The sequence below is a fragment of the Archocentrus centrarchus genome, chromosome 24 (genome assembly GCF_007364275.1).
Source record: "Archocentrus centrarchus isolate MPI-CPG fArcCen1 chromosome 24, fArcCen1, whole genome shotgun sequence".
In the NCBI taxonomy this organism is placed as follows: domain Eukaryota; kingdom Metazoa; phylum Chordata; class Actinopteri; order Cichliformes; family Cichlidae; genus Archocentrus; species Archocentrus centrarchus.
The window spans coordinates 20,630,551-20,652,800 of NC_044369.1; the positions used below are offsets into that span (position 1 = coordinate 20,630,551).

At 44.1% G+C, this 22,250-nt stretch overlaps 2 protein-coding genes and 1 long non-coding RNA gene across 3 annotated transcripts; all 3 read right to left on the reverse strand.

The window, feature by feature from the left end:
* Nucleotides 1-1,693: 1,693 nt before the first annotated feature.
* On the reverse strand, nt 1,694-3,411 carry chac1 (ChaC, cation transport regulator homolog 1 (E. coli)). Its single transcript, XM_030721110.1, has 3 exons — nt 2,757-3,411; nt 2,550-2,585; nt 1,694-2,448 (listed from the first exon to the last, which is right to left on the reverse strand). The coding sequence occupies exons 1-3, from the start codon at nt 2,925-2,927 to the stop codon at nt 2,065-2,067; spliced, it is 591 nt and encodes a 196-aa protein (XP_030576970.1). The 5' UTR covers nt 2,928-3,411; the 3' UTR covers nt 1,694-2,064.
* Nucleotides 3,412-8,075: 4,664 nt separating this feature from the next.
* On the reverse strand, nt 8,076-10,118 carry LOC115774938 (uncharacterized). The gene is made up of 3 exons (XR_004019230.1): nt 10,076-10,118; nt 9,131-9,239; nt 8,076-8,465 (listed from the first exon to the last, which is right to left on the reverse strand). It is a non-coding gene; the product is annotated as an uncharacterized LOC115774938 (long non-coding RNA).
* A 2,421-nt stretch (nt 10,119-12,539) lies between these two features.
* On the reverse strand, nt 12,540-21,985 carry dll4 (delta-like 4 (Drosophila)). The gene is made up of 11 exons (XM_030722304.1): nt 21,556-21,985; nt 21,128-21,388; nt 20,664-20,721; nt 19,735-19,998; nt 17,810-17,870; nt 16,685-16,815; nt 16,236-16,405; nt 15,922-16,141; nt 14,724-15,456; nt 14,234-14,342; nt 12,540-13,719 (listed from the first exon to the last, which is right to left on the reverse strand). The coding sequence occupies exons 1-11, from the start codon at nt 21,607-21,609 to the stop codon at nt 13,714-13,716; spliced, it is 2,067 nt and encodes a 688-aa protein (XP_030578164.1). The 5' UTR covers nt 21,610-21,985; the 3' UTR covers nt 12,540-13,713.
* Between the last annotated feature and the right edge of the window lie 265 nt (nt 21,986-22,250).

Sequence of the window (22,250 nt, forward strand, 5' to 3'; positions counted from 1 at the left end):
ACGGTTGGGAGGAGTAGCTCTTTTCTTCTCCAATCATTTTTCCAGATGCCCCAAACAATCAAAAGGGGGCTTCATCAGAGAAAATGACTTTACCCCAGCCCTCAACAGTCGAGTCCCTGTACTTTTTGAAGATTATCACTCTGTCCTTGATGTTCTTCCTGGAGAGAAGTGGCTTCTTTACTGCCCTTCTTGACACCAGGCCCTCCTCCAAATTCTTCCCCTCACTACATGTGCACATGCATTCACACCTGCCTGAGCCATTCCTGAGCAAGCTCTGCACTGGTGGTGCCCCAATCCTGCAGCTGAATCACCTTTAGGAGATTCAGGCACCCTGAAACCTCTCTCCTTGAAGTTCTTGATTATCCAATATGTGGTTGATTTAGGTGCAATCTTACTAGCAGCATTACCCATGCCTGTGAAACCCTTTTTTAATCAAATCAATGATGACTGCATGTGTTTCCTTGCAGGTAACTATGGTTAAAAAGAGGAAGAACAGTGATTTTAAGAACCACCCTCCTTTTAAAGCAGTTTACTATTCAAACTCAATCGGCATGACAGAGTGATCTCTAGCCTTATCCCTGTCAACACTCACACCTGTGTTAATGACAGTATCACTGAAATGATGACAGCAGGTCCTTTTGTGGTAGGGCAGAAATGGAGAGGACATTTTTTTTGGGGGGGGGGGGGGGGGGGGGGTCATTTTCATGCCAAAGAGGGACTTTGTAATTATTTGTAATTTATCTGATCACTCTTAATAACATTCTGGATTAGATAAAAACTGACTCAGCAAACTTTGTGAAAACCAGTACTTGTCATTCTCAAAACTTTTGGCCACGACTAGTTTACTAGAACTGACCATTGACATAAGAAGATGATTGATTTCCTCAGATGAGTTCTAACTGACAAAGATGCACCTGAATCCATGTCACAATTTTATGTCACGCTGCTGAAATTTCCTCTCAATGAGTGCATCAGCACCATGTTTTTCCCAGTGCACTCTTGACATGACCACGAAGCAGACTTGTAAACAAAGGACTTCCAGGTCTGGGCTTGCTCCCGGTCAACAGTTATATAAGCCTTTCCACCTAGATAAGTCTCTTGACTTGAATCACATCCAAGGTACAAGCTGCTTCAGCCAGTGTTTGGGTGTGTCTGATGTATGTCTGTTTATGTGCACTCAAAGAAGACCTGCTGAAAAACAGCTTCACTGACTTATTAGCATGCTGCTGCCAAGTACAGGGTGCAACCCACATGTGAACCAGCACATCTGAGGCTTTTATTCCAAGTGTGTCAGAAAAAGCTGCTTATTGATATGAGAAGTCATGTATGGTCTGTGTCCTTATGGGATGTATAGACACACCTTCAAAGTCTCCCTCATCATAGGCTAACTGGTGTGGGAATGTTCTGTTAGCAGGTTCAAATTTAAGTTTTCACACCAGGTGCTTTAAAGAGGGAAATGTTTCATATTCTGTGGGAACACATACCATTATATTAAATAGTAACATCTTCTACTGCCCTTTATTTTAGGGCCACTGGCTGTTTGTAGCAATAACAATCTAGGAAAGAGACAGTAAACACACATTTCATGGTTTTCCTGACCAAAACCAGAACAAACTAAAAATCTGAGATACATGTGAACTTGTGTGTGAGCTAAAACAGTCTCCATCACAGCAATAAGACACAAAAACAAGAGTGCTTTCCACCTTTTAACTGGCATTTATTCAACTTGACACTCAATTGTCACAAGCAACATTTCAGAGTCAGATTTATTCTTCTGCTCATAAATGCATTTAACCGCGAGCGACAGCAGTACGTTCTGAATCGGACGGAAGCTAAACCGTTCAAACCGAACCCATTAGTGAAGAAAAACTATGAATGTTTACAGTGAACATTTTAGGGATTGTATTCAACATGACATAAGATCAAGCTACCCCCACTTTAGTATTCAAGTACACTGGATGGTGATGTGAAGCTACAGAATGTAAACAGGTAGAACATGACAGATCAAAGCCTCATGTGTACTGGATTCCTCCCATTACATGCTAGTGAAACAAAGGGTACGAGCTACTGTGCTGCTAACAGGTAAGACACCATGGTCAGTGCTGCGGCCTCGATGGAGAACAGGTGATGGTCCTCTACATGTGGGCAACTGCTCCTCATGAACTCAGCTAGCCGGAGCAGGTACTCCAGGTTGTGGCCCGTCTTCCCTCTGCACAAAGCGATCTGGGCGCCGATCTCCTCCGGGCTGGCTGGCCCCAGGTAGAGGGGGTTGTCAGAGGTGGCGATGTAAACCAGTGCCTGTACGGGAAGCTGGTCCTCCTCCTCGGTGAAGAAATCCACCATTTTGGTCATGTAGCCCCCACAGACTGTCTCGCGCACATTGAGGTACTTCAGGGACTCCTCCACCTGTGAGCCTGCCACCTCAAACGCCACACCCCAAGTGGCCTCCTGTGAGAAGAGAAAAGCATGTTAAGTGATATTCACTGGAAACTCCACTGCAGTTTCTACAAGACTCAGTAAACCAATAGGAAGCAGAAATTTCCACTTACGTCATCATCTTCAATCAGCGTCACCACTCTTCCGGGCTGCAGAGAAGAGGGGAGAGAGAAAAAAAATAAATAAATTAGTCACGTCATGGACAACGCCTGATGCAGTCTTAGCCCAGCTGTTCCAGTAAGCATCACCACAACACATAACATGTCACCGTGAGCAAACTAATAATGTGCCCGTTAGCAAGTAAACACGATCCATCTTACCAACTTATCGTTCCCACGATGAAAGTTGTCTCCGTGCCAGAAGCGTCTCTTGTAGCCTTGAATGTAACCGACCTTGCTCCTCTTGTACTTGAAGTCAGGCTTCCAAACCAGCGACCCGTACCCGAAGATCCACAGGCTGGTTTTACCGGCGATGATATCTTGAGGCTTCATTTTTGATCGGTAGTTTTGACGACGTTCAAATGAATTGATGGATCACTTTCACCCGATGGATTTTTATACCACTTAAGGTGACTAGCTAGCTAGCGTTAGCTTCCGTCGGTCCAGGAGCAGAGGTACCGGTTGGCTCGCAGGTATACCGCGGACGGTATTTGAGCCCAACTGCTTGGCAGTTGCGAAGATGGAATCTCGCTGTTTGCTTTGCCTTGCACTGTGCATTGCCATTGCATTAGAGGTGCCGCATTATGCCTTAAAAATCCATGGCAGCCGCTTTGGCCTTTAGCTCAGTGTAAAAAAGATAAAAACCGTTTTTGACCAGCGGCTTGGCCGGCCGGTGATGGTGAGATTTAAAATAAAATAACCGAATTAGAAAAAAAAAAAATCGAGGTTTTAGAGAGGTTACCGTTTCTCAACGCGCACAAATTATTCCTATAACTGCCAAGATGTGACTCTGGCCTGACGCGTTTCCTCGATAACATGGCGGTATAGCGTTCTTCTTTTTATACAGTCCGCAGGACGTAGGCGGGTGCTTTCCTGTGTTTTCCACCAATCATATTTAAAGAAAATCTGCCTTATATCACATTTGCCCAAACAGATTTTGGTGCGTCCAATAGGGCGGGATTTAAAGACATGCTCGTGATGTTATTGGTCTAAATTTGATTTGACTGGCAGAACCATCTTTCTACACGATTGGCCAATGAATTGTCACTCAAAACAGCTCAATCTGTGATTGGTCCAATGCGTTGTCACTCTTTTGAGCTGCTTTAATGTTGCTTGGTATTTATTCGGCTGATGCAACTTCCCAAAGCGTTTCAGGGCCTCAGCGGGAACCAAGCAACATACCAAGGCATTGCATCAGACGTGTAGGAGCGGCACATTTCACTTCACCACATATGCCATAGATAGATAGATAGATAGATAGATAGATAGATAGATAGATAGATAGATAGATAGATAGATAGATAGATAGATAGATACTCCGGTCTAATTGACTGATATGCACCTTACATGTAAGGTGCTGTCTAACTCCTTCCTATACATATTTATCTGAGAGTATGTGATTTAGTTCCACAGCTCAAAAATCCCACTTCACTGTCTAGTGAGGGTTCCAGACCTCGCTTTATGGCACCCTGAAAAACACTTAGGCTGTAAGTTCACAAATGAATATCAATATTAACTGATCCATCCATCCATTTTCTTCTGCTTATCAGGGGCTGGGTCCCGGCAGTGGTTTATTCTACATTTTTGTAGTGGGTATACTGTGCTTAGAGACAAAAGTACACCGGTTAGTGTAATGTAATTGACAATTTATTTTGATTTTTAAGCATATTTAACATTGTAAAATTTTTATGGTGCTTACATTTGAATAAATGTACAAAAAACTGTAAAACTGTTGGCTTTGTATTATGTAGAATTTGTAAAACAGTATAAAAGCAAAACATGTTTAAATAGTAAATAGTAAGTACAGAAGTACTACATAAAAAAATGCATCTGTCAATGTGACTTCAGGGGCAGCTGGTTTATAAAAAACATCCAAAAAGTGTAGCTTGTTTTCCCTTCATTTTCAGAACATTGTAAAATCCTCTAGCTCACATGTGTCAGACTCAATCATATAGGACATCCCAAAATTGAAGACACAGTCTGAGTCGCGGGACGATCAGGATTAAAAATAATATTTCACGTATTTGAATGGCCAGAATACAGCAATTTTTCCCTCAACACAGTAACTAAAATATAAAATTATATTTTTCTTTTAAAATAGCATCAGGAAAAATGAATATGCTTCAAGCTGATGAAAAATTTGCAAATTAAAAGGTAAAAAATGTGATGTGAATTTCTGCGCTTCACAGTCAGCAAAACTGCGTAAACTGCGCAGCGTGTCCATTTTCTCTGCAAAAAGCGCAGCTGCAAACACAGCGGTGGAGACCTGCTCTGATTTTTGTTTTTCGGCAGTCTCAAGCGTAATCGCGCGGTCCCGTCCCTGAAGCCGCAGGGACTTGCAGTAAAGTTCACTGTCTGTGTTACGGTGCTCATGGGGCGTTCTGTCTTCAGGACTATGCTGCGGCGTTTCCTGCTGTGTGACGCAGTGATGCACTGTCAGCTCACCTGTGCAGGTCTCCCTCTGCATCTTCTCCCGTATCCGCTCTTTTCCCCGCACATAGCAGGCCAGGAAAAGAGACACACGGTTTACCTTCGATGTCAGCGATCAGGTCCTTTGCCTTGCCTGTTTGGGAAAATCCGTTTTCCACTTTTCATTTGGCCATTTTGGCGGGTCAGGCTAGCTTAAATGTCACTGTAAACCGTGATGATTGCTGTTTTTATCCGCTGATCACTGATCAATGTGTCATTGGCAACAAAAAATGAGTTAGTGCACAGGTTGTGGCAGCTATTGCAGTGCATTGTGGGATTTGTAGTATACGTGGTGGGAGCGCAATTTACCCGCGGGGCATTAATAATAGCTTTATGAAATCATCTATATAATTATACCCGCTGAACTTGAGTCTGACACTTGTGCTGTAGCTGCATCGTCTCTCGAGTCGTGTCTGTCTAAGCTGTTTCCGCCGACATCCCCAGCCATTCAAAGGAGCCGCTGAAAAAGAAACCAATCACAGAGCAGAGAGCTGTGGTAATGAGCTCAACCATTGGCTGTGAGCCTCAGATGGAACAGGAGGAAAGGGGGGCGTATGGCAGCAGGTGAGCTTCGGAGAGGAGCAGTAAAGAGTTTACGCTGGTCGTTATAAGCAAATCACGTATTACGTATTACTGGGCACTTTTAAGTGGTTATACGGAAATTCATAAGCTTTTCTAGTGGGTGTACGGCGTATACCAGCGTATCATGTAGACTGCACCACTGGGTCCCGGGGCAGCAGCTTAAACAGAGCAACCCAGACCACCCTCTCCCCAGCCACCTCCTTCAGCTTATCTGGGGGTAAAAAACTGAGGTCTTCCCAGGCCAGCTGAGAGATAATCTCTCCAGCATGTCCTGGGCCTGCCCTGAGGCCTCCTCCCAGTAGGACATGCCTGGAACACCTCACCCAGGAGGCACAAAGGAAGCACCTTAGCCAGATGCCACCTCTACTGGCTCCTTTCAATGTGGAGGAGTAATGACTCTCAGCCCCTATTGGATGATTTCAGTCTTCACCCCATCTCAAAGGGAGAGGCCAGCCACCCTTCGGAGAAAACTAATTTCTGCCACTTGTACCCATGGTCTTGTTCTTTCGGTCACAACCCAAAGCTTGTGACCATAGGTGACGGTGGGGATGTAAATCAATCAGTAAATCAACAGCTTCACTTTTATGCTTTTAAGCCCCCTAACCCTCTTCCTCACAATGGGCTAGTGCAGCGTCCGCATCACTGCAGCTATGGCCCCAATCCATTTGTCAATCTCCTGCTCCCCTCACTTGTGACCAAGACCCTGAGAAACTTAGGCCACATTTACACGAGAACGTTTTCAGATGAAAACGATAAAGTTTACATAAGAATGGCCTGAAAACGATGCTTTTTGAAAATGGTGGAGTGTTTTCAAAATGTTCCAGTCTCCATTTCCGTGTGAATGGATGAAAACATCTTGTATTTCCGTGTAAATGGAGATTGTTTTTGAAATGTTTCCATCTGAATACGCTGCTTTTCGAAAACAAAAACTGTAAAACGACACCATCTTGTGTAAATGGGGCCATAAACTCCTCCACAGCAACTTGTCCCTGACCCAGAGTGGGCACTCCACCCTTTTTCAGCTGAAAACCAAGGCCTCAGACGTGGAGGTGCTAATTCTCAAACCTACTGCTGCACACTTGGCTGCAAACTGCTCCAGTGCCAGCTGGAGGCCACCACCTGATGAAGCCAACAGGACCACATCATCCACAAAAAGCAGAGATGAAATTCTGAGGTCATCAAAGAGGAAACCTTCCACCACTTTGCTCCATCTAGAAATTCTGTCCATAAAAATTATGAGCAGAATCAGTGACAAAGGGCAGCCCTGGCAGAGTCCAACACCCACTGGAAATGAATCAGAATTATTACTGGCAATGTGGAACAAGCTCTCGTTGTGGTTGTAAAGAGACTGAATCACCCATAACAACAGGCGTTAAGGAGTCGTCCCACTCGTCCACAGACTCTGCTTCCTCTACAGAAGGTGGATTAAAAAGGTCCTCGCAGTATTCCTTCCACTGCCCAACTATATTCTCAGTTCAAGTTAGCAGTGCCCCACCCGCACTATACACTGTGTGAGTAGAGAACCGCTTTCTCCTCCTGACGATTTGCCAGAATCACTTTGAGGTAGTCTCAAAGTCTGTTTCCATGGCCTCACCAAACTCCTCCCGCACCTGAGTTTTTGCATCTCCTACTGCCTGAGCTGCGTTCTGCTTTGCCTGCTGGTACCTGTCAGCTACCTCCGAAGTCTCAGAGTAGTCTCTGATGATACGATTACAACATTTCAATCATCAACCTACAACCTCGGGTGTCCTGGTGCCATGTGCACTTATGTTCAAACACAGTGTTTGTTATGGATAAAGTGTGGTTTACACAAAGGTCCAATAACAGAACACCACTTGGTTTTAGATCAGGCAGACCGTTCCTCCCTATCACACCACTCCAAGTCTTACTTCTCCATGAATTGCCACCTTATCATGGTGAAGGGGTTTGTGTGACCCTGGGATCCCAGGGGCTATATTGTCCAGGGGCTTTTAACCCCTGGTAGGGTCTCCCAAGGTAAATTGGTCCTGGGTGAAGCAATTCAGGAAGATCAAGGGAACAGTTTAACACTGCCTGTGATAGGGTTAACGGGGTCCAACCCCACAGCCATGCCTGGAGAAGGTGCTAAAAGGAGAGCACCTGGTGGCTAGGCGTTAGCCCATGGACCCCGACTGGACATACACTGAAAACGAGACATGGGTCCGCCCTCCTGTAGGCTGACCTCATGCAGGAAGTGCTGTAGAGGTCAAGTGCAGTGTGTCAGGCGGCAGCCAAGGGCAGAGGCCTTAGCAGAGTAATCCCTGGTTATTGAGGCTGGTGATAAAGTTTTCATTGACCTCTCCAACTGGATTAAATTTACAGAACTTCACAAAAAGTACACAGACACTTTTATGTAAACAGACCTCAGGATTTATTAGTCTCTTGCATTTTTCTCTCTCTCGTCCCCTTTTTTTTCTTCTTGTGTTCAATTTTCCAATAATAGATAGCAGTGTGGCACTGTATAGTGAACCAATGGTGCCTAAAATTAAAATAAATAAAGAAAAATACATAAATACATGCATTAATTAACAGGATTTATTTATTTATTTTTCTGGGTACCTGGGTACAAATCCACCACCTATTTTTGGCTATTCTGTTTGGCGTTTGCATCTTCCTCTTACAGTCCAAAGATGTGCATCTTCAGTTAATCAGTGATTCCAAATTTTGCTGTAGGTGTGAATCTGCATCTGGATGGTTGCCTGTCTCTGTGTGTTAGCCCTGCGGTAGACAGGCCACCTGTCCAGGGTGTACCCCGCCTCTCACCCCATGATGGCTGACATAGGCTCCAGCCCCACTGCAACCCTGAATTGGATAAGTAGTCAAGAAAGTGGATGGAAGGATGGACATATAAATCAGTATGCCTTTAAATGCATCAAAAGCGATTTAAGAATAAATATAATTTTTAAAATTAATCTTCTTTTTTTTTTGTTTTTTTTTTAACTTTTATTAATCTCTCTACTTATTTTACATTTATTCATCAATTCATTCATTGTTTATGATTGATTGATTGTAGTCAACTTTTTACCTTCTGGTGCTAGGCTTGAAACAGGAGACTGCTAGAAATCAAGGTACATCTTGCCTTACAAAGTCAGCAACATACTCTATAAAATATGAAGCAGGGTGTGCTTCAGCATGTGGCTGCCTTGTGATGGCTAATAGATACTGCATGAGCAGGAAGCATCCCTGGGCTCTTGGTTAGAGCCTCGCTCATGACTTCTGTTTTTAATACACCAGTGCTCAAACGCTCAAGTCGAGCCTTCATAAAGGAAGTCCACATTCACTGGGTGACATCACTGTGGCTATATCCACCTTTTCTAGTGAGTCTTTACACGTAGTATGCAAACAGTTGGGATCAATTACTTCACCACAACATTTTACTTTGCACTCTGATCCTGTTTCTGCATGTGCAGTTGCAGCAGGTGATTGTAGGTTAGAATAGCCAAAAACAAGTCAAAACACTGGCTTACATTGCAAAGTGTGACCAGATTCAGCGGTTTTGGCTTTCGACATTTGTAGTATTAAGACACGCAAAATCCTTTTTCCGGCACAGTAAACAGTACGGGTATTGGAATGCTCCTGAAAGAGACACAAGTGAGGGAAGAGAGGAGAAACAGCACAATGAAAAGCAGCTTCTGACATGCCACATGTGATATACTGGCAATCGAGTGTGTCTGTCAAGGTCAGCTGTGCGGCAGGCAGGATGTGGACTCAGAAGACTGACATAAACTTAAAGCAGTTTTAATGCTGAGTTCTTTCACAAAAATATACAGAGTAGCTGAACAGGAGCAAATAATCCAGAAACTAGGACCAGATTCCTAGGAATCGCCAGGAAACCTGGAACAAGGACCCACACAACCACGAGAAACACAGGATGAGGGGAGACTGAGGGCGAACAGGCAACAGCTGGGAGAGCAGCCGAATCTAATCACAGATGAAGAGACAAGGGAAGTTAAATTAGATACAAAACTCAAGAGACAAAAGATCACCAAAGTAAAACAGGAAGTAACAGCGTGACAGACTCACATGTGAACTTAACAGAGACAAGACTGAGGGAACAGGAAGGGGAATACAAGAGGGAACTAACTAACCTATAATCAACAAAACAACATGAGTTTCTGGTGCTTATGAGATTTGGAACAACAAAACTCATAAGGCTTGAACATAAATCTAGGTACGGATTCCTGCTTCATGGAAAATTTTAAATGTACTGGCAATTTTGACAACCAGACATCCTCCTAAAAACAAAACAGACCCCCCCCCACACACACACACATACACACATACACACAAACTCAGATAAAAGAAGCAAAATTCAGAAAAAACAAAGAAAAAAGTGCCAGCACTGCTACAACAGGAAACACAACAAAGACAAAATAAAAGCGAGGGATGTACAGAAAGATGCAGCCTCAGACCTGATCACATGTACAAAAATGCCCACCACTCCTGTTGGATCTGATATACTGTTATAACAGAGGCTCATCTGTGCTCAATAAATAGATTATCTATAAATAGCTGGCATTATCTGTCTTGATAAGAGGCCAGGCAACTGTATCAGCTCTTCATAAATCTAAAGCAACACACCATCCAGGCTGTTGAGCGACCCTGTGCCATATGCACAAGCTTCCAGCCCATTCCGCCTTCGTGTCCATCCACTTCTCAAGCCCTCTGCTATGTTGCCTCACGCCGCTCTCGCCACTGCCCGCCAGGGACTTCAGCGGCACCTGCTGCTCCAATGTTTGCACATGCCCATTTATCAAATGTTCATGTGTCTCTGCTGTCAAACTAATTATTCTGGAACATAAGGGTTCCTGAGGTTTTACATTGGCATGTACTGATCACCTGTTTCCTGTGCGTGGGGTTTCTTACTGACATCTAGTGTTAATTAATGAGACAGCTATAAGTGCAGGGCAGGGCAAGGACTCAGGAGCATTTTATCAACAAACACACACTCATGTTGTCTGAAGGGATTTTAATACTTCAGGAGAGCTGCAGCTATGAGAGAAAGCCGACCTGCAGCATTCGACCCCTGATTGCGACTGGGCAACACAGCTTCACAGAACTTCCACCTTCCTCGTTTGCTTAAAAAAACAATAAAGAGGAGTTGCCATTGTAACATCTGTCTTGCTCACAACATCAGTTCATGGATTTTCTTCCTTTTCCTAGATTGAGAATAAATAGCACTCATCAGTGTGTTTGTCTGCGTCCTGGCTTGTTTTGAGGATGCTTCCTGAAAACCCGAGTCATCTGTGGGAGCAAGTGCAGAATGAAACGAAAACGATGCGTGAGAAAAGCAGTTGGCCTGCACCGGTATGTTCTGCATTTTTTTTTTTAATCAGGGAGGAAACAGGAACTGATGTCACTGGGTCACAAACAGGATGCTGTGATTATAACACAATGAAAATGCCTGGCTATGTTATGGACACCGAGAGGCCAAAGAGCAGAGCCTTAAGCATGTGCGATGGAGTGTTTCTGCTCATAGGTGTGAGTGTGGGGACGATGGGAAGAAACTCTTAAGTGCTATCAGGCTGGGTCAGGTAACAGATGACCAAAGCGTGAGGGACCTTTAACTGGATGATTAATCATTGTGATAGCACGTATGTTTTTCCTGAGACTGTGCGGAAGCTCCCTTTTCCAAACTTTTTTTTTTTTTTTAATGAACAAACACTGAGGATGCCTAGGTCAACAGGCTGACAGGATGTGTGTGAGGGAAAAGCCATCCAGATTCTCTGTTGAGTGTTGATTGCTGCTGATTAGGGGGTGTTGACTGTTGCAGGATTTCTGTTAATTGGAGGCAGGAGAGATTCTGATAATGTGGGTGACACACACACACACACACACACACACACACACACACACACACACACACACACACACACACACACACACAGTGTACTATCCCAAACTGTATGGAACAAAAGACAAGGAGGGCAAAGGGTAGTAAGACCAATACGAGGCCCTGACAAGTCAACTTTTCTACAATAGAGATCTTTTTTATTTATGTGGAATCCTCGCAGATCCACTGGCTTCCATCTGGTTTCACCCTCCCCTCTGCTGGGAGCCCTACTGCCAGGTCTTCTCTCCAGCTTTGTTTGCAGAGGAGTGGGTGGTACAGAACCGGGCATTGAAATATTGCTCTTAACCCTGAAGGGGAGGCAGGCAGTTGGGGAGCTTGCAAGAGCCTGAGTGTATTTTTTCTTTTCTTTTTTCCTTTTCCTTCTTTTTTTTATGGGAGGAGGTCTCTGTGGGTCATGCGCACGGGCTGAGAGGCCTGGCATATGCTGCTGTTTTTATGGCACTACAGACTCACACCGTGCTCCCCCACGGCATCTGTTTGGATGGCTGCGTGTGTGCGCACGGATGCGTGTGCGAGGTTTATGTGGGGCGGGGTGGGGGTCTGAGAGAGAAAAAGAGAGAGAGAGGGGTAGTGGCAGAGGGGAGGCGTTCCCCTTTTGCCCCGCGCCTGGCTTTGTTTCACCATTTCCAGCTTGAGGGGGTGGTATCCGTGGAAACGGATTTGAATTTCAAGCCAATTTAGGACTGAGAGAGAAACAAGGGGGTGGGTGAGCAGGGCTCGAGCCAACAGCATTTCCAGGAATTACTCGAGGTAGTGATGCTACAGTCAAGGGCCTTCATTTACCAGAACGACCAAAACATTATTTGTGATGTTGTGTTACTGCGGGAGAGCAGTTAGTTTCTAGCTGTGCAACGCTGATAAAACCATCACTGTTGGTGGAAATGAAGCGAGACAAAAGATAAACACAAGACACACAAATATGACACACGTTTGGAGCCGGTGTCCTTATTTAAAAATAAAATGTTCAAAAATAATTGCAAGGAATTTTCATGGAATTTTTATTCTTCAGAAGTTTGGTCCTTATAAATATGCATTATATACAAAATAACATTATAAAACATATAAAGAGCAGTGTCATATTTAAATTAAACTCTGGAAATAGTCATTTTAAAAAAATTACATTATTGGTTCTGTACTTTTGAAATTCATTTTAGGCAGGCAGTGGTGTGACAGTCTCCTCGTTTTTGAGTCTCTGTTTTCGGTTGCATAAAAACAAAAAAACAAACAACAACAACAAAAAAAACCAACACCTTTTTCTATGCGCAAACTTTTCCTTTCTCTTGGATCTTGCTGGCACTGCACTGACTATTGCTCTCCTGTGGTTTTCTCCTCAAATCCCTGTTGATTTAAAAGTATTTTCCCTGTTTTTTTTCCTTTTTTTTTTCTTTATTTTTTTTGTAGTGCAAACGATCCAAGAACAGACAAGGGCACAAATTTAGCATTGAAACCCCCTCTTTTTAAGGCTTCTAGTGAATTTGGGCTGCATACAATCTTCACCCTTGCGCATGGGCATGTCCAACCAGTCCTTTTCACGTGATTGACAGCTGAAGATTAGTTTCAGACATTCATAACTCAGCGTTAGTGAGGTTGGATTGTGACACTGGGTGAGTTCACTCATCTGGACCCTGAGTCTTGCATAGCAGGCGAAGCTGGCGGGTGGGGGTGGGGGTGGGGGGCTTTGGAGGGGTCAAATCTTTAGGCACCTTTTTTTCCTTTTACTGATTGGTTGGCTGTCAAAGTCATCATGATTATCACACAAGGCCAGGTCAGATATGAGGGGCAACGATCCACCCTTATTTTTTTATTTTTATTTTTTTACCTTTTTACTGTCCAGGATGGCCAAGGTTAGAAGTCAATATTTCACCGATGCTGTCATCTGTTGTCACACCTCGTGCAGTCAGTCTTTTTATGCCAGTCCATTTAACCATTGTCACGACTGAGAGAGGTCCTTCACTGTACATGTTTTGCATACAAACACTCGGTCGACATAAAGTTTCTCAGTTCGGTTCTTTTTTTTTTTTCCCTTTTGTAGAGCAGAGTTTTCTGCCCTCTCCAGTTCTCAAGTGTTCCAGAGCAGCAGTGAACATCTAAAATGATCTCCAGTCTCTTCTCAGCATTTGTAAACAATCCAGAATATTACATTCTGCCTTGATTGTGTCTTTTCCCACATTCCCTTGCCTTCTGAACCCTCACAGTTTATACCTGTGGGATAAAGGAGAGAGGGGAAAAAAATGGAAGTTAGACCAAATAATAATAACATAATAACATAAAAACAATAATAGCAAAAATAAAAAAAGTGTTTCCAAGCTCTCTTTTAGTTCAAATGCTCCACTACCATCATTATATTTAGCTTGGAAATAAACATGCTAAAAATTCCACTAAAAGCCACAGTGCTAAAACATAGCACCTTTGAGACCGAGCAGAGCCAAACATGTGTGAGAAATCATTATAGGTTCTCACTTTAGGTCATCATATGGCCAAGATAAAGTGTAGCTAGCATAATTTACAGAAACCAATAATACATATGATTGTTTTTCCCCAGCTTAGTTCAGAACAGCACAAAGACTACAATCTTTCACCAAGAGTCTGATCCCCTCCCACAGATGTTGGTGTACTAGTGAGGAATACTGCACTTGGGACAACCTGATGGATTTCAAATGGAGGATCTAAGGCAACGCTGATGAAGATGTGATTTTTTTCTTTGTTTTTGGCTCACCTCAGTCGCTATGACGCATTCCCTCCTCTCTTCTGCTATAACAAATACCGACTGGTACATGGAGTCTCTTGAGGAGCATATCGTAGATATTCTACACTCTGGCTTTTCACTGCAAACACAAATCACACTTTGTGTTAACGCAAACTAGAAGCACATGGCAGAAATATGCATTAGGTGTATACACATGCGGCGAGGCAGCAAAGAAGAGTGTGCGGTGCAAAGCAAAGCAATTGTTCAGTATAAACTCTGCAAATGAAGAACAATGTAATGGGGCCCATTGTTAGGAGCAAAGACTAGATTGCAGCATTAAATGAGGGAAACTTCTCATTAACAGTCATTTCTACTCAGCAGGGCCCCCCACACACACACACACACACGCACTTCTATATGAGTGAAATAAATAGGGGAAATAGAAGTTTCCTAGTACTTTAGCAGAAATTATCGCAACTAAGATGAGAATAAAAAGAAATGTGAAGATGTTTTCTCTTACCTGTACACTCTACTCAAGGGCATTTTATCTTCTAAACACTTGTCATAAATTTTATCCTCTTGTGATTTTTCATCCTTGAACTCCTTTGATTTTGAGTTGTAAGAGTCCAAGTGATAGTTTTTATGAATAAAGTTTGATTTCTCTGAGTCACAGTCTACCTCCAGGCTGATTTTCTGGTTGGTGTTTTTCAGCTGGGACACTGGGATCAGGTTGTCCCTCTGATTACTGGATAAGTTGTTCATAGTCTCTGTTTCTCCTCGCTGTCTCTGGGCTTGCCTGTGGATGTGCCTCAAAGCCAAGCCCACCATGCACAACACCACTAGCAGCGCCACCAGCCCGACAGCCAGAGAAACTGCCGCCCACTGGAAGCCATCTTTATTCTCTTTATTGGTCACGGGAGAGGTGACAGCAGCAAAGAAATCGCACCGAGGTCCGGTGAAGCCAGTGGGGCAGGTGCAAGTCGCTGGAGGCTTGCCTGGCCCACCTCCTCCAGTGCAAATACCCCCATTGAGGCAAGGCCGAAGGGAACACTCATTCAGAACCCGGTCGCAGTTTCGCCCACTGTAGCCTGCAGGACAGATGCAGGTGTAGTCGTTGATTCGGTCTTGGCAGGTGCCTCCGTTAAGGCAGGGGTTTCCAGCACATTCGTTGATGTTGATTTCGCAGCGCTGGCCGGTAAACCCCGCGCGGCAGCTGCACACGCGCGTGCCCGTGTGGATCACACAGAGACCACCTGAAAAAAAGAGGAAGTGGATCATAAGCATCAACAAATACGGGTTTGAAGGAAACTCAAAAGCTACCATTAACAAACAAAGTGAGAGACATTTTGACATTGAGGCATTTCAAAATCAGAGAGAACATGATCTCCATAATCCCTCCCACGAGGCCCCTTGAGTTCACACATTTCCACTGAATCCACAGTGTGACCACAGCACTGTGTATTGTTCTCCCAATGCAGAACAATCCCAGAGCTCTCCTTGTTTACATGAAGGCAGAAATTGAACTGCGCTGGATATTTGTCCCCTTTCATCAACAACCACAGCAAGCTGTGGTGACATTTACAAGCTGCTGCTCCAAGCTGCTGAGTGTTTATATGGAGGACAATAGACACCAAGTTCCCACCAATTCCTGTTGTTCCAGTGGCAGGAATTTGAAGGGGAAGTTTGGGGGGGTGGCAAAGAGGAAAGGAAGACTGTACCATTAGCACAGGGAAGCGACGTGCACTTGTCCACTTTCTTCTCGCAGTTGAGCCCAGTGAAGCCTCGGGGACACTCGCACATGTAGCTGCGCCCGTTGTCCTTCTCCTTGCATTTGCCGCTGTGGAAGCAGGGGGAGTCGGCACACGTCAGCAGGTTGTGCTCACAGTGGGAACCCTCGAAACCTTGGGGACAGGTGCACATGTAGCCGCTCTCCAGATTCTTGGGAAACGGAAGCAAGATGAGTCAGAGAGCCAGTAATTCAGTGAATCCTGAAATACAAAGATCAGCATGCACCATTCCATTTCCAACTTACTGTGCATATCCCTCCATTCCTGCAGGGGTTGCTGTCACACTCCTGCATCTCCAACTCACAGTTGACCCCTGTGAAACCTGGCAAGCAAGTACACGTATAGCTTCCCTGGCCAGTGTTCATGCAGGTGGCGCCATTCACGCAGGGATGGTGATGGGTGCAGAAGTTCAGGTCTGGGGGGAGAGGAGATGAGTGTTTGTTTACAGGGTGTCTGGAGGACACACACACACACACACACACACACACACACACACACACACACACACACACACACACACACACACACACACGCCTCTATCTTCTTCTGCATGTGTATAAAGCTATGAATAGAACACTTCACAGGAAACCTAATTTACTAATGCTTTCAAGTTAATTCAAATGAAAACGTGCACAAGTAATATGAGAGCATCTTTTAAAAAAGGAACAGAAGTGAGCCGAGTTGTCTGGCGTACCTTGGTCACATAATAGGCCTCCCCAGCCCTCCTGGCAGTTACACTGCCACGGCAGCTGGCAGGTACCGTGCTTGCAGGCCGGGTACTTCTTACACTCGTCACAGAACGTGCCCTGCCAGCCATCTCTGCAACTGAAAAGGGGTGGAAAAAAAAGTTTTAAAGATTATTAATTTTTTCCTCATTTTACAGGGTCTTGAATTTCAGTTCAACTCAGAACCGGATTATTACATTGAGAAATCGATTCATATTAGTGGCGGCGTCATACCACAGTTGGATACAATCATTATATGATTGCTTAATGCATCACAGAAATCTGAAAAATTACTTTCATTTTGGCTAGAAATGAGATTTTGCAATAGTAAAAGCTTTGAACTGATGGCTTATTTCTTCATTGCATATGATTAAAAGCATTCTTTTTGTACAGGTAAGCTGTACAATGTCTACATTACAAACTATGAGGCTAATGTGTTTTAAAGATCACTAGTGATAGTATAAAAATAACCAAGAAAAATATTGGTTTTAAGATCAAAGGTTTCCCAAGATTGTGGGACTTAAGATGCTCTATTAAAGGTTAAAACATTTTTTTTTACTTAGTGAGCAGACATGGGAGCAGCTTTACTGGTATCCAAAGGATTTAACCTCAATTTGGGATGGTTTTAGTGGTGGGAACGACGGATTTGTGTCTAAAAAGAGGGCAAAAGGAGGAATTTCTCACAGCGAGTGGGTGAGAGAGAGAGAGTGTGTGTGTGTGTGTGTGTGTGTGAATTATCCACACTGGTGAGTGAGACTGGGTAGTGACAAGAAGGGAACATGGGAAGCAGCGAAGTCAGTGAGTGATGCTGTGAAGAGAGAGCGAAAGAGAGGGCAGGGACCGAAATGTTGACGTGAACTTCAGCCTCACTTAATGAATCATACGGACATATTTTAAATCATGTGAAATCTTCGAATGATGAAACTGCGTTTGTTGTGCATAAAGTGGGAGGCAGCGTTCCCCGTGTTGAAAAAGAAGTTGGGTGAAAAAAAAAAGCCCAGGCATTCCACATGAAAGGAGCTGACATTGTCCCCATATGTGCTCCTTCCTAACAGCCAGCACATATTTCAACACTTGCAATTATTAATACTCACACACACTCGCCAGGTTTGGTGCAGTTTCCATTCCTCTCGCTGCAGCCCTCCAGACAGATAGCTACATGCAAAAGAAAAATACAAACACACAGTAAGTCTGCTGCTTTTTTTTTTTTTTTTTTTAGTTGCCCACCTGTTCCTTCTGACAAAATGCATCAGGCGTGACAATTTCACATTTTCCACACAGTTAAAAATAAACCATAAGTGAAAATGTCAGAGCCTCTGACACTCCCATTAGGCATACAGCAACCAAGGCTTTCCTTGAAATAGCCAACTATAAGCTCTGTATATTGAAGTACATGGTGAGGCTCAACTTTCCTCAGAAGCCTCCATTTGATCTAAACCTGTCCGCCACACCCACCGGGGGGGGGGGGGTAGACGGGCTGAGAGTTTGTTTGTCCTGCTTTAAGTGCACCGGTCTTGCATGACACTGATTCGCAGGGCAGCATATCAGGCGGCTGACAGTAAGCGGCCGGTTTAGTCCAGAACAGATGCTTGCTCTCAATAGCAGACAGCTGTCACTATTGTTGTTTGTGGTCTGCAGAACCATATTTGCAGCTGCTGCTACCGCGCGACCAACAATGGAAGGGACTAAACATCGGTGGCGCGTGGCGGATAATAATGCCGCGATTAACCTTGGCGCGTGCAGTCGCCCGGGCTCCTTCTATCAATGCCCGCGCACGCCCCCGGCCTGCAGATTAAGTTACCGGGCACGCGCGCGGCGACACGGTTTTGTTGAACACAAATTCAGAGCTCTAACTTGACCTTTCTTGGATATAAACAGCATGTAAACGTTCACTACTGTGAATAGACCAGCATTAAGCTTGAGTTAATTAGCTATTTGTTTCACGCGTAATTAACGTTCATTGGGCTACTAATACTACTACTACCACTGTGCGGATGTAAAGTTCAGAGTGTGTCTCTGCATTAATGTGCTTACTACTAAGCTCCTTCAAACTGTACACTGGCCGGGCTCGTTAAAATTTATGTATGGGAGCGTATGAGAAAGAAGGCAAATTATGGTCTCTGAAAGATGCCCAATCTGTCTTTCTCATGTATATTTTCTGTAGTCACTGGCGATTGATGTGTGTGTAATTGCAACACGTGAACCCATCTGGTTAGAATTTGGCGCCACAGTCAAAATAGCACATGCCAATTTCTCTTTCACCGCCAAATGACATGGATGACAGATCCGCTGTCACCCCTGTGGTCACATATCCAGCACATGGTAACTATTACTCTCACGGTGCCTCCTTCCAATCTACTCTTTGATTAATTTGTTTTGGTGAAAGGGGGCCTTGGTATTGTGGAGCCAAATGGCATTGAGCCTCCTTATAGGCTCATTCAGAGCGTTCCAAATCATGGGAGTGTTGGTCCACGATTTGGCCAAGTGGGTTTGCACAAGTATAATGTGCCTGTTGTCGTGCTAAGCCGTCTGTCCCCTAAAACCCATATTCAATGAGTACCCGCAAACCCACCAATTGCACATCAGAATTATATGATTGCAAATTATATGAAGCAAACAGCTATGAAAAATGCATTCCACACCAAAATTGCCTATCAGACTTGCCAGATATCATGAGGTCATGTCTAGTTATAGCACTCACATCCTGTAGCCTTAATGATGATGACCCGTGGGTTACACAACTTGCACACTAACAACAGCTGATATATCTAACTTATGTATTTCTCTTTATAGACACAAACTATAATAATGAAGAGCAAAGGCGATGTGCAGAGTGGAAACAGACTTATCAAAGCCTCAGACAATTAAGAATAGTTTTAAGGTAAGGCCCGTCCACCAAATCCTGCAATCCTAACCAAGTTAAAACAACTACAGAGACTGTGACCAACAAGAACAGATTGCTGATAGAAAGTGAGCCAGACAGCTGGAAAACATAAAGATTGTTCAGCTGGTTGCTTACGTTCTTCACAGTATTTCCCCTTCCAGCCAGGCAGACAGGATAACTGTCCATCTCGGGTGCAGGTGTAGTGGCCGAATCGGTCGTCCCTGGGCGTGCACTTTTTGGAACAGCTTTCTCCGTAGTAACTTTCATTGCAGATGAACCGGTAAGAATATTTCAGCTCTGTATGCACGTCAGTCAGCGTATCCTGAGACCAGTCAGTTCCTACACCCAGCTGTCTTTGGATTGCAAAGAAGCTAATCAGAGAGTCTTGGTTGTTGGTTTCTGATAGAAGGGGAAAAAAGAGGAGAAGGAAGAGGAAGTCAGAATTAATGGAGGAAGTTTAGAGTTTAAAACCTGCCCATGTCCTGGATTGATTGTGGTTTTATGTCACTTATGCATCATAAATAGCTTGTGAGTTCAAATGTCACCCACTTTTGCTTTAATAATCTGCCCAGTGCCAAGCTGCATCCCTTATCAAATCCCATACAGCTTAGATGAAAGATAAACTCAGGTTGAAATTTCCTCTTTCTTTCCGTCAGCAAAAACATTCCCAGGCCCAGTCCCCTCTTCCAAAGGGCAGAACAGAGTAAGGTGTAAAATACAGGAAGATGTAGTCAGGGGCTTTTGGCAGGCACTGAGTATTCTCACCAAAGCCCACAGCTCTTTCCCACGCCAAAAATAAACTAGAGGAAGTTCAATTGTATTGGGTATAAGAATGAAAAAGGTGTTCTGAAGTTCATAACAAAGGAATGAATAGGCGTGAAAATTGTCTGAAATGATGAACAATTAACAGGAGGTGAAGGGGAACGTGTTGAGTGACTAAGCTGCATTTAATACTCTAATTTTTTTTGCTTTTGTGCATGTTAAGTGTGCAAAACGGTAAACCGCTGGAGAGTGTGAAACGTACAGACAGAGCTCCCTCCTGTGGTAAAAAAGGTTGCACTTACCTACAGGTAGGTTTCCATAAGGTGAATGCCAGGCTTCAATTATTAATGAAAACGACCCCTAAGGAAAAAACATATGCAGTTAATAAATGCCAACAGGATTATAGCCTTTGTTTTTTTTTAAACAGTAATTTAGGGAAAAGCATTAATCTTGCATTAATATTAATTAATTAATTTTTTGTATTTCATAAGCTGCTTGCTGGTTGAGAAGAGAAATTCCAATCACACTTAAGACTGCATGAACAAATATGTGTCACAGTGATCACAGGAGCCTTCTGGATTTTGAATTGAACGACATGGCAGCGGTCCAATCTGTTAGTCGACAGAGTATTACCTAATGATATGGATTAGACTAGCTGACCAATAACCGGTGCGCTCCCAAAATGCGTTGCAGTTCCCTGAAAACAACATAATAGCGATCGCTGTAGTGAAACAAATAAAGTGGATGTGCTGCTCCACGCCCTTACCGGCCATCCAAAGTTGAAGGGTATTTGAATCGGTCTAGGTAAAGTGCCACTATCCTTGGCGCTGAAAGAGTTTGTCCCCAGCACTGGTGTCATTGTACTTCCAAAGATGCAGTCACCTGGCGAGACCACAGCCTGATAGTTCTTCAAGCAAATTCTAAAATAAGTCCTGCAGTTGGGTTTGCATGCGTCTCCGTTTGCAAGCAAACCTTTGTGATTTTTAAATTCGTGGAGATCAAGCTCAAAAACCCCGGATCCAAATACCTAAAAGAGAAGGAAATATTATTTAAGAAAACGTCGTGCGGCTACATGAAGCTTATTCTGTTTAAAAAAAAAAAAATAAAAAATTTAAAAATATTAAACAACCGGCTCTCCAACTGTTTTCTCCGAGGTCTCGGGACCACCAAAGAGATGTACATCCTCCTTCATACCTGTGTTATTAACGTGGTGCTAAATGCGATGGTAAAGGTGAACCAGGCTGCCATCCTTCTTGTTTCTCCAGGGCAGCCGCGTCACCAGCCACTCGCGCAGCAAAACCTTCTTATTCCGAAGTATTTACGCCGAGGTAAACAAATAGGGTATAAAAACCCCGAAACACTATAAATCCTCCACTCCCAGGGAGTCCTCAATAGCTCCTTGTTGCCGTGCGTCAAAAGCGTCCAGAAGAAGCGTTTCCAATCTCCAAGTTATCCAAAGGTGAGGCAAGACCAATATCCACAGCTGTGTGTTACTCTGTCAGCAGGCGTCCTCTCCTTGCATGATACTGTACTCCACAATGGTCACTCCGATGTGTGCGCGCGGCTCAGAGCTTGTTTTGGTGCTCAAGTCGGTGCGTCAGTGCGCCACGGATGTTCATCACTCGTCTTATTACTACTGAATGAACCCTAGTGTGTCTCCTCCCAGATATATAGACTGCCACTGCGCTGCTCATTACATAAACTGCCACTCACCCAGCTGGCAACGCCCACTTTACATATTCAACCCCCTTCTTTTCCACCCCAACAATTATCCAGATTTAATACCCACTGGCAGAGAGATGACTGACCACCATGGATACCGGGCGATTATTAACAAGCCCCTACATCTGTTGACTTATTTTTAGCGCACGATATGCTGGACGCACATT